Genomic DNA, 12,513 nt, shown 5'->3' on the forward strand with positions numbered 1-12,513 from the left:
CTTGGTGGATTCTATGTTCTGAGATTTAACATTTTACTGTATCCATTAAAACTCCTTCACCTTTGGTGCCTGATCTTTTTCATTCCTACCATAAATGTGATTATGGACAGGGAAAAATGTTTTGAGCATTTTGAGCAAAGTTATGATGTTAAATACAAGATGCCATGTTATTTTACTACTGAGTTCATCCAAGCCTCCTGTATCCAGTGTGTGGATAGCATGAGGTTGACAATTAGTGCATTAGTTACCTGTTTACTGCGACGTACTTGCAGTAACAAAAGCTATTAGATGGCTTTTCTAGTATCAAATATTCCTGTATGAGTTGGCTTTGTTTCTCATTGAAATGCTTTTGCCCATCCTTTGGATCTTCCCTAGATTCTGGTTCCCGAATACAGGGTTTCTCTCGTGGGGGTAGAGGGATACCATTATGTTTCTCTTAGTGTCAGATACACCTGGCTATTTAATAAGCTTTGTAAATTTGAGCACATTACCTAACCTTTCTGTTTTTCCAGTCGTAAAAAACCGAAAAACTGATAACGATTTTGAAGTTGTCTAAAGACTTTAATGTGTTTGAAAATACCTAACAACAAAGCCTGGCCCACAGCAGGTATTTCAATAATGTTAATTTCCTTTCTTCCCTCTTGAGGTCCTTTAGATTCATACATTCTCTGGACTCCTTGAAAGTTTTGTGTAGATGCGTGAAGTGTATTTTTCTTGGAAATAAAGTCCACAGTTTAACAGATTATCTTGGAGGCCAGCGAATTCCCCGAAAAGAAATTGTAGATTCTCCTTCCTGCAATGCTAAGGGGCGAATCTTTTTTGCGGACGACCGGATTCTTTCGGGGGGGTGTTTGGGTACTCTTTTTGTAGTCGGCTAACAGAGGAGGATGACCAAGCCCCTTGGGCGGGTCACTCCCGGACAGGGCCCCCATGAAGTTTCCCTGGGGACTGTGAGATCTCCCCCCCGCACCCGGGATCGGGTTACCTCCCAGATGGGGGTGGGGTATCACTTGCAGCTGGGTTGCAGGTTCCTTTTAAGGTCTCGCAGGCTCCGGAGGCCCCTCCCTCACTGAGAAACCGGCTTTTGTCGTTTTCGGAAGCCAAAGCTACTCTTTACAGGTGTGAGTCAAAACCTCGTGTTCAATCCTGATCGCCCCCAACCCCCTAGGCCTTAATCCTGGGGCGGTGGGGGCGGGGAGGCCGTGCGTGCAGCTTCCGCTCCTCCAGTCCGCCAGAGGGCGCCGCGGCCGGCCTCTCCCTTCCCGAGGTGCTTCGCGCCGGGCCCCTTCCGCGTGGGTGAGTGAATGTGAGAGTCAGCGCTCGCGCCGCGCGCGCCGCCCGCCTCCGCTGTTCGGCTCTCTGCTTTCGGCTGTGAGGGGCGGGCGCGCGCGTGAAAACATAGAGACGGGCGTTGAGCTCTTGGGCTAGAGCGTCGCCGAGTCGGAGCCGGAGCCTGAGCCGCGCGCTGTGTCTCGGCTGCGTCCGCCGAGGCCCCCGAGTGTCAGGGACAAAAGCCGCCGCCTGCTCCCGCAGCCGGGGCTCATCTGCCGCCGCCGCCGCGCTGAGGAGAGTTCGCCGCCTTCGCCGCCCACAAGGATCCGAGAGCCATGTCGGCCAGCAGCCTTTTGGAGCAGGTACAGGCCCGGCCCGCATGCCTCGGCCATTGTGTGAGGAGGGAAGGAGCCCGACTAGGCCCGGGCCCGCCGCCCCCGGGCAGGCCGAGCCGAGGCGGCGCCTCTCGCGGGCCGGGTTTCGGGCCTCTCAGACCGGCCGCGCCCGGCGCCTCGCCCTCAACCTGCTCTTCCCGCTTCTCCCTGGGCCTCGGAGCCCACGGCCCGGGCAGCGCCGCGTTCCCTTCTCTGAGCGGGCCTCGTTTTCCTTCCTTGTTTCCTTCCCCTGCCTTAGAGCCCTGGGTACTTCGCGTTGCCGCTGGCGCCTCCGCCGCGTTTTCTCCCCGGCCCCGCGGGCTTGGCGCTTTCCCCCGCCTCCCGTTTTCAGCCTCTTCCTCACCACCATTCCTGACGCCTCCCCTCGGGCCTGCTCCTTTATTCCCTCCTCGGGCCCTGCCTTAATTTGTTCTTTCTTTTCTATTTCTCCTTTGGACAACTTGCTGCTTGGCGACGTTTCCTTCCCCTGCAGAGACCAAAAGGTCAAGGAAACAAAGGTAAGCGCCGCTCCGCCGGTGGCCCTGGGCCGGGAGGGGGACGCGGGGCGGTGGGGGCGGGGTCTCCGGGAAGCGCCCCGGGCGGAGGACCTTTCGGAAGCCGCTTAGTTCGCAGGTGCCGCACACTTAAGTCTTTGACCCTTTCGGTGTGTTCTCGCAGCTGGCGAACAGCTTTTTCGCTAACAAGGAGTAATTCATTAAGGGTGGGGGTGGATTGGGTTTTGAAACGCTCCAGGTCCTTAGTTTCCTGTAGGTCTTAGAAGGCCTTTGTTTTTCATCCTCGTGGATCACTCTCTGGAAGTACGCTCATGTGATGGGGGAGGGGAAGCAGGAGGGAATGGAAATCCAGAGGAGCCAATAAAATGACCTTTTTGGATCAGCTTGCTCTGGGTGGAGGGGGGCATTTTCACTGGCGACTATTGCTTCAGCATTCATTCTCATCTGTTACTCTTTTGAAGTTCAATTTTATATGTTCTGTTCACTTAGTAAGGTTTTTCTCTGGTTAGCAGAGAAAAGGCAGAGAAATATGAACTAATTTGGAAGGAAGATTGTAGGATTGGGACACTCTTAATTTGGATTTTTTTTCTTTAGTACAAAATGGATCTGTACATCAAAAGGATGGATTAAATGATGATGATTTCGAACCGTACTTGAGTCCACAGGCAAGGCCCGTGAGTAATTGACTATTTACATATCTGATCGAAGGGTGTAGTATACTTAATCTTTCTCTGCCTTTTACCAATATATCCCGTTTGCTGAGAATTCACTTTATTTTTTGTTTTCGAGACAGACTCTCCCTCTGTCGCCCTGGCTGGAGTGTAGTGTCGCAGTCTCGGCTCACTGCAACCTCAGTGAACCGGGTTCTCTCCTGTCTCAGCCTCCGGAGTAGCTGGAATTAGCGGTGTGCACCACCCGCACCCAGCTAGTTTTTCTATTTTTTTTAGTGGAGATGGGGTTTCATGTTGGCCAGGCTGGTCTTGGACTCCTTCCTGACCTCAGGTGATTTCTCCTGCCTCAGCCTCCCAAAGTGCTGGGATAACAGGTGTGAGCCACCACAGCCGGCCGAAGATGCACTTTTTTTTTTTTTTTTTTGAGATGTCTTGCTCTGTCGCCCAGGCTGGAGTGCAGTGGCGCAGTTTCGGCTCACTGCCACCTCTGCCTCCCGGGTTCAAGCGATTCTCCTACCTCAGCCGCCGGAGTAGCTGGGATTACAGGCGTGTGTCACCATGCCCGACTGTTTTTTGTATTTTTAGTAGAGACAGGGTTTCACCATGTTGGCCAGGCTGGTCTCGAACTCCTGACCTCATGATCTGCCTGCCTTGGCCTCCCAAAGTGCTGGGATTACAGGCATGAGCCACCACACCGGGCCATATTCACTTTCTTAATACCTATGTTCTTTCTCTGCCCTGTGTCAGGAAATCCCATGTTCTGAGGCTTCATTTTCTTAATACCTATTAATGTATTATAAAACAGTTGTTGCTAGGCTATTAAGGTTCCCATCTCTGTAATGTCAGCAAACATATTATACTGAAAACATGATAACTGGTAACACTTTACCAGCAGTAACATGTGCAGAAATAATTGTCCTCCTCCTTACCAAGAATGTAGCAGTGCAGAATTTAAGAATTCTTGACGGTGTTAAATATCCTGAATTTTCACCCCAGAAAACTATGGATAAATATGTGATAGGGAAAGTTCTAATATAAGTTCACCTAGAGGAGGGAAGATCTCTTGAGCCCAGTAGTTTCAAGCTGCAGCGAGCTATGATCATAACTGTGAAAAACCACTGCACTCCAGCCGGGGTGACAGAACAAGAACTTGGTCTGTGAAATATAGTCACCTGAACTTTATTCAGTGCTGCAGGACTGGCTCTCTTTGTTTTCTCTAGTTTATTGGTTCTTAGATTATCAGAACTATTTTGGAGTTAGGAAATTGTTTTTTTCAGATACATAATGTCACTCTGTCACCCAGGCTGGAGTGACAGAGTGAGTGCAGTGGTACAATCTTGGCTCACTGCAACCTGTGTGTACCAGGTGATCTGCCTGCCTCAGCCTCCCACATAGCTGGGACCACTATGCTTGGCTAATTTTTTGTACAGATATGGGGGTTTCATTATGTTGCCCAGCCTAGTCTTGAATTCCTGAGCTCAGGCAGTCCATCCTCCTCAGCCTCCTAGAAGTGTTGGGATTACAGGCGTGAGCCACCATGTCTGGCTGAGTCAGGAAACTTTTGATTTGAGCTGCACCTACATCTGTAGAAACTAACTTTATACCTCTGGATTCTCACTGAAGGGAAGTACAGGATTTATAAAGTGGAGTGAAAGTTAAAGTATTGTTTAGGACAGATGAAGATCAATAATGTTGGAGGTTTTGCAGTGTAATCTTTTAGTGTAAAGTTGCATGTGGATTAAAATACTAGTATGACCTGTGCATGTAGAAACTTGTTTGATTCAGCAGTTGTTTTCTATTATCTCTGATCCCAAAGACATAGTTACGTAGCTGTAACTAATATAACTCCCCAGATTAATAGACAAAAGGAAAATTGGCAGTATATCTTGGAAAATGCCCTAAAAGATCAAGAAGTTTATGGGACATTTATGTGAGTAATGAACATATGCTGTATGAAATACAGTTGGTAGTCCTGAATAATTGCATGCCCATATATGGATCTGATTGTCACATAAAACTTGTAGATTCCCTATGTAAAATTTTCAACATTGAAAATATAGAAACCACTTGAGCAAGTGATTGGAAAAAAAGTTTTCACAAAACACAACCAGTTAATCAGGAAAAGTAGGGAAGGAAGTAGAGGAATGGACTATTAATAGGTTCCTGCTATTGAAGTAGTTTGCTTACATAATCATTATAACAGGGAGAGTGGGAGCATTTAGAAGCATAATTCTAGGTAGTTCTTGTAAAACATTGTGTAATTCAGATTTTTGAGCTTGGGCATGTGGGAGCCTGCCAGTTCAGGTGTAGACATTTAGCTGCATCTTGGCCTAACCTACGATATTAAGTGCATTTGATTTTTCTTTCTCAGGTAAGCCAAAGCTTAAATGTCTTCGTTTAAAAAAAACTTGGGTAATATAAATCTTAGATGAGTAGATGAGGAAGGGTAACCTGAGAATCTAGTTTATTGTCTAGAGTAAGTCATCTACTTTTTAGCCAACTTTTCATTACCCTAGATTGGAATAATACTTCAAGTTTAATACATTGATTATAGGCTGAATTTCTTTTTTTTTCCCCCTCCAAGATGGAGTCTTGCTCTTTTGCCAGGCTGGAGTGCAGTGATGTGATCTTGACTCACTTGCAACATAACTCCCTGGTTCAAGCGATTCTCCTGCCTTAGCCTCCCGAGTAGCTGGGATTACAGGCACATGCCACCATGCCTGGCCAATTTTTGTATTTTAGTAGAGACAGGGTTTTGCCATGTTGGCCAGACTGCCTCAAACTCCTGGCCTCAAGTGTTCTGCCTACCTCAGCCTCCCAAAGTGCTGGGATTAGAGGTGTAAGCTGCTGTGCCCAGCCTGTGTTTATTTTTTTTGAGACAGTCTGGCTGTGTTGCCCGGGCTGGAGTGCAGTGGTGCCATCTGGGCTCACTGGAACCTCCGCCTCCTGGATTCAAGGGATTCTCCTCAGCCTCCTGAGTAGCTGGAACTATAGATGTGTGCCACCACACCTGGCTAATTTTTTGTATTTTTAGTAGAGACTGGGTTTTGTCATGTTGGCCAGGCTGATCTCGAACTCCTGACCTCAGGTCATCCACCCCCTTTGTCTCCCAAAGTTCTGGGATTACAGGCAGGAGCCATTGTGCCCTGCCATTTTTCTCATTTTAAATCTCCTGGAAACCACTGTGCATTTCCTTTTCAGGTTATATCTAAGTAGTGGCATCTGTTGATATTCCCAGATGGTTTGCCAAGAGGCTAGCACTATAAACTGGTAGTGAACCTTGCTTTTTAGTTTATGATTGAGGAATGGCTGCACAGACATTTGGGCTAGAACTTGAAATTTCCATTTCTTTTTGTTTTGTTGTTATTTGATTTGTTGCCTGGTTTGGGTAGGAAACTCTTTTGGACCCTCCTTCATTCTGCCAAAATTCATACTCCTAAAATCTAAAAATAATTGGTTTTGATAAAAGGATCATCTCAACACTCAGGACTTAAAACAGTTCATGAAATACTATGTTTTCTCGTAGTTTTAGTGCTAAAGTTAAGGTCCGTAATCACTGTATCTGCTTAACTTTAAATGTTTCAATTATTTACCAAAATTTCTTATGCTATAAAACATGCCTGTATGTTTATAGGAAATCATCTGAATGTGTTGCACACTCCTCTTTTTTTTTTTGAGACGGAGTTTCTCTCTTGTTGCCCAGGTTGGAGTTTAGTGGCGCTATCTCAGCTCACTGCAACCTCTGCCTCCCGGGTTTGAGTGATTCTCCTGCCTCAGGCCTCCCAAGTAGCTGGCATTACAGGCGCCTACCACCATGCCCAGCTAATTTTTTGTATTTTTAGTAGAGATGGGGTTTCATCATGTTGGTCAGGCCTGTCTTGAACTCCTGACTTCAAGTGATCCACCTGCCTTGGCCTCCCAAAGTGCAGGGATTACAGGTGTGAGCCACTGTGCCTGGCCTGCACACTCCTTTTTATGATATATTTGACTTACGTGACTAGGTGGGGGGAAGAAATAGCCTGATGTTAATTTTTGTGTTTTGATTTGCCTTTTTTTTCTTCCACAGAATAATGCATATACTGCCATGTCAGATTCCTACTTACCCAGTTACTACAGTCCCTCCATTGGCTTCTCCTATTCATTGGGTGAAGCTGCTTGGTCTACTGGGGGTGACACAGCCATGCCCTACTTAACTTCTTATGGACAGCTGAGCAACGGAGAGCCCCACTTCCTACCAGACGCAATGTTTGGGCAACCAGGAGCCCTAGGTAGCACTCCATTTCTTGGTCAGCACGGTTTTAATTTCTTTCCCAGTGGGATTGACTTCTCAGCATGGGGAAACAATAGTTCTCAGGGACAGTCTACTCAGAGCTCTGGATACAGTAGCAATTATGCTTATGCACCTAGCTCCTTGGGTGGAGCCATGATTGATGGACAGTCAGCTTTTGCCAATGAGACCCTCAATAAGGCTCCAGGCATGAATACTATAGACCAAGGGATGGCAGCACTGAAGTTGGGTAGCACAGAAGTTGCAAGCAATGTTCCAAAAGTTGTAGGTTCTGCTGTTGGTAGCGGGTCCATTACTAGTAACATCGTGGCTTCTAATAGTTTGCCTCCAGCCACCATTGCTCCTCCAAAACCAGCATCTTGGGCTGATATTGCTAGCAAGCCTGCAAAACAGCAACCTAAACTGAAGACCAAGAATGGCATTTCAGGGTCAAGTCTTCCGCCACCTCCGATAAAGCATAACATGGATATTGGAACTTGGGATAACAAGGGTCCTGTTGCGAAAGCCCCCTCACAGGCTTTGGTTCAGAATATAGGTCAGCCAACCCAGGGGTCGCCTCAGCCTGTAGGTCAGCAGGCTAACAATAGCCCACCAGTGGCTCAGGCATCAGTAGGGCAACAGACACAGCCATTGCCTCCACCTCCACCACAGCCTGCCCAGCTTTCAGTCCAGCAACAGGCAGCTCAGCCAACCCGCTGGGTAGCACCTCGGAACCGTGGCAGTGGGTTCGGTCATAATGGGGTGGATGGTAATGGAGTAGGACAGTCTCAGGCTGGTTCTGGATCTACTCCTTCAGAACCACACCCAGTGTTGGAGAAGCTTCGGTCCATTAATAACTATAACCCCAAAGATTTTGACTGGAATCTGAAACATGGCCGGGTTTTCATCATTAAGAGCTACTCTGAGGACGATATCCACCGTTCCATTAAATATAATATTTGGTGCAGCACAGAGCATGGTAACAAGAGACTGGATGCTGCTTATCGTTCCATGAACGGGAAAGGCCCCGTTTACTTACTTTTCAGTGTCAACGGCAGTGGACACTTCTGTGGCGTTGCAGAAATGAAATCTGCTGTGGACTACAACACATGTGCAGGTGTGTGGTCCCAGGACAAATGGAAGGGTCGTTTTGATGTCAGGTGGATTTTTGTGAAGGACGTTCCCAATAGCCAACTGCGACATATTCGCCTAGAGAACAACGAGAATAAACCAGTGACCAACTCTAGGGACACTCAGGAAGTGCCTCTGGAAAAAGCTAAGCAGGTGTTGAAAATTATAGCCAGCTACAAGCACACCACTTCCATTTTTGATGACTTCTCACACTATGAGAAACGCCAAGAGGAAGAAGAAAGTGTTAAAAAGGTAACTCACTTACTATTCTTAAGACTTTCAGGGAAGGAGGAACTAGCGAGAACAGAAGAGGCATTATATAGTGAACCGTTAATAAAAACTCGGAAAATGAACAGTATCACCTAACAGCTAAGGCTTTTTGGAAACATAATTTTTTTTTTTTTAAGATGGGGTTTCACCATGATGGCCAGGCTGGTCTTGAACTCCTGACCTCAGGTGATCCACCCACCTCGGCCTCCCAAAATGCTAGGATTACAGGTGTGAGCCACTGTGCCTGGCCACGTAATTGGTTTTAATACTTGAACCCTATTGTGTAGGAATGTGAGAACATCAGTAGAGGACAGAAATACGGACTTTGAAAGGAAAGCAGAAACGGTACAGGGAAATAAAAGTTACATCATGCAGAAAGAGGTGAGGAATGAGTCAGAGATGCAGAGGGGTAATGGAAGTGATAGAACCATAGAAATTAAAGTAGAAGATTAAGGCTATAATATGGCAGAGAAAAAAAGAAATGTTCTATGTTGGATTAACTTGGGCTAGCTGGGGTTTTGTGATCATTTTCAAGAGTCAGTGTGTCGTTACCAACTCTTGAAATCACTTCTGTCTTCCCTGTGACAATTGGTGGTGTAAAGAGTGTTTTTTTTAGAACTTTGTGTTAGTTGGCTTGCTTTTTTTCAATACCCTTTTCACATTAGAAAAGTTAATGTTTATTATAGAAATCGGGAAACAATCAGAAGAAGCTGATTTCTTGCCTTTATCATTTTGTTTCGTTCTTGAAGAGTCACTTCTGATTCCTCTGTAACAAGTGAGAATCTTGGGCAGAATGATGGGGAATGGATTCAAACATGAGTTGAATTTGAAAGAGTTGGTAGTGCTTGCCCTGTGAGTATTGAGTAAATGTAAACTTTAGAGTTGTAAGAGGATGGTAAAACTGGTTGGAGCAGAAGATCATGTATTATCTGGGTTTTAGACTTTATTTTGGACAGGTCTCACTCTTGCCCAGGCTGGAGTGCACTGGCATGATTTTGACCCACTCCAGCCTCCACCTTCTGTGCTCAAGTGATCCTCCCACCTCAGCCTCCTGAGTAGCTGGGATCACAGGCACATGCCACCACCATGCCCGGCTAGTTTTTCATATTTTTTGTAGAGCTGGGTTTCGCCATATTGCCCAGGCTGGGCTTGAACTCCTGAGCTCAAGTGATCTGCTCCTGCCTCCCAAGGTGCTGGGATTACAGGTATGAGCCACCATGGCTGGCCTAGACATTGTTAAGTGTAGGGAGCAGGTGAAAAGATTATGGACAAAGAGAGCATTTTCTTTGAAGATCTATATATTAATGGTTGAAAGAATCTTGAGCTGATTAGTCTCAAATATAAATCCTAAAAAGCTTATGTTTTCCTTAAACTTTATGAATTCATAGTGATCTAATATGTGGTCTAGGATCTGAGGCATTGTTAACGCTGCTCTGTGAGAACTTCTTTGGGCAATAGAAAAGGGGCTCTGGTGGAATCTTCTTGAAGCTGCCTAGTTGTTAAAGTAGGATTAGTTGCTATTTTAACTTCCAATGTGTACAGATTAATAAGAAATGCAGTTACACTTATTGACACTAAAAACATTGGGAATGGAGAGCCAGATTATTGAAAATTTGACTACTGAAGTTTTCCTTTTTGATAGTCCTTTAAATTCCTCCCTTCTCTGCAGTTTAATTAATTTTTAAAAAATCTACTCCCATCTTTTGGCCTGATTTGGTGACTAACACCTGTAATCCCAACACTTTGGGAGGCCGTGGTAGGAGTATTGCTTGGGCCCAGGATGTTTAAGACCAGCCTGGGCAATGTAATGAGAACCCATTTCAAAAAAAAAAAAAAAAAAAAAAAAAAAAGCTGGACATTGTGGCGCACACCTATTGTCCTAGCTACTTGAAGGCTGAGGAAGGAGGATCACTTGAGCCCAGGAATTTGAGACTGTAGTAAGCCATGGTTGCATCACTGTACTCCAGTGAGGGTCACAGAGCGAGACTCTGTCTCAAAAATAAATAAAATTGAGGCCAGATGTGGTGGCTCACGCCTGTAATCCAAGTACTTTGGAGACCAAGGCGGGCGGATCACCTGAGGTCAGGAGTTGAAGACCAGCCTGACCTACATGGTGAAACCCCGTCTTTTAAAAAATAAATAAATAAAAGTTACAATATTTTGTAGAAAAAAATAGTTTGTTGATGCTTTTTGATAGACATATGAAGGGCTCTAAAGAGGTCATCAGGCTCCTGTTTCTAGAGGGACAAGTAAGAAGGCCATGATCGCTGGGCGTGGTGGCTCACGCCTGTAATCCTAGCACTTTGGGAGGCCGAGGTGGGTGGATCACCTGAGGCCAGGAGTTCAAGACCAGCCTGGCCAACATGCGGAAACCCCATCTTTAGAAGAAAAAAAAAAAAGGCCATGATCTTTTAGGCATCTTCTAGTGGCTTAGCAGATTTACAAACATGAGGGGCATCTAGGTGCTTGGTTTAGCCACTTAAAATGTGTATTATCTTATTAATCTGCCTCTTTCTCGTGAAATTCTGTCCTACATCTTGTGATAACAAGCAGGAAGGAAATGATGAATTTAATGCACAGCATACTTCTTCAGATAGACTTGTAGGCTAGGCACAGTGACTCACACCTGTAATCCCAGCACTTTGGGAGGCCGAGGCGGGCAGATCACCTAAGGTCGGGAGTTTGAGACCAGCCTGACCAACATAGAGAAACTCTGTCTCTACTAAAAATAAAATTAGCTGGGCATGGTGGTATGTGCTTCTAATCCCAGCTACTTGGGAGGCTGAGGCAGGAGAATCATTTGAACATGGGAGGCAGAGGTTGCAGTGAGTCAAGATCGGGCCATTGCACTCTGGCTTGGGCAACAAGAGCCCAGGCTGGAGTGCAAAAAAATAAAAAAAAAAAAAAAAAAAAAAGGCTGGGCACGGTGGCTCACACTTGTAATCCCAGCACTTTGGGAGGCCAAGGACAGTGGATCACCTGAGGTGAGAAGTTCTAGACCAGCCTGGCCAACATGGTGAAACCCTGTTGCTACTAAAAAACAAAAATTAGCTGGGTGTGGTGGCATGTGCCTATAGTCCCAGCTACTTGGGAGGCTGAGGCAGGAGAATTGCTTGAACCCAGGAGGCGGAGATTGCAGTGAGCAGAGATTGTGCCATTGCACTCCAGTCTGGGCAACGAGCAAAACTCCTTCTCAAAAAACAGAGTTCCATAAAGACTTTGGTAAGTGAGTATCCTAGTTGTCACCTTGTGAACCAACCACCAAATAAAAGAAAAGCTTTAATTATTCCACAGAAAATTGAAGTAGAAAGAAAAAAAAAGAAAATAAGTTTCAATTATTCTTGTGTCAGATTACTTTTTAGTTTATTCTCGTAAGAACCGCTGGGATTTCAGGACGATACCTGTGATTGCTTCTAAGCCCAGTTATCATTTCAATTAATGCTCCTTTACCTCCTTGGTTGGTTACTATTTTACTTAACATCTTTACATAACTGACTGTAAACTGTTCTTACAGTCTTTAGGCTTTAAAGAACAAGCAGATTTTATGAGAATGGGGCACATAGCTCATTGAAGCGTTAAGACTACCTTAGGTGAGATATTTGTGTGTGTACCCTTGTAGTATTTACGAGATTGCAAAAGTTTTCATGCCAAATGTGTGGCAGCCCCATAAAGAAGTAGGGAAGTATTTAAACTTCATCCTGAAGATGATGTCACAACTGTTCTAAAGTTCCATGATTGGGCAGTATCTTGGCAGAACATACTGAAGCAGAGCCACAGCCATTTTTGTCTAGTATTATTACTGCCTTGTTCTGCGTGATCTAATTCAGTAACATAGAACCTTTAAGCATTGGATCTGTCAGGCTTGAAACTTAGAGCAAATTTTAGTGACATGTTTGATAGGCGTGGTTTACTTTTTTTTTTTTTTTTTTTTTTCAAAAAGGGGAGGTAAAACAATGGTATGGGTAAGGTAAATGATAGGGGGGTTTTGTTTTTTTTTTTTTTTTTTTTTTCAA

The 12,513-nt window shown here is 45.4% G+C and overlaps 1 protein-coding gene across 1 annotated transcript in view; it reads left to right on the forward strand.

Moving 5' to 3' along the window:
* The first annotated feature begins 543 nt into the window (after positions 1 to 543).
* The window catches only part of YTHDF2 (YTH N6-methyladenosine RNA binding protein 2), a 33,868-nt gene continuing 21,898 nt past the window's right edge, over positions 544 to 12,513 (forward strand). The window contains exons 1-4 of the mRNA XM_032246608.1: positions 544 to 1,634; positions 2,140 to 2,164; positions 2,756 to 2,835; positions 6,899 to 8,482. Of these exons, the coding sequence (XP_032102499.1) occupies positions 1,608 to 1,634; positions 2,140 to 2,164; positions 2,756 to 2,835; positions 6,899 to 8,482 (1,716 nt within the window). The 5' untranslated portion in view covers positions 544 to 1,607. The remainder of the gene's footprint in view (positions 1,635 to 2,139; positions 2,165 to 2,755; positions 2,836 to 6,898; positions 8,483 to 12,513) is intronic.

This window comes from Sapajus apella, unplaced genomic scaffold (assembly GCF_009761245.1).
Source record: "Sapajus apella isolate SASKATOON/1434 unplaced genomic scaffold, GSC_monkey_1.0 scaffold62, whole genome shotgun sequence".
NCBI classification, from domain to species: Eukaryota; Metazoa; Chordata; class Mammalia; order Primates; family Cebidae; genus Sapajus; species Sapajus apella.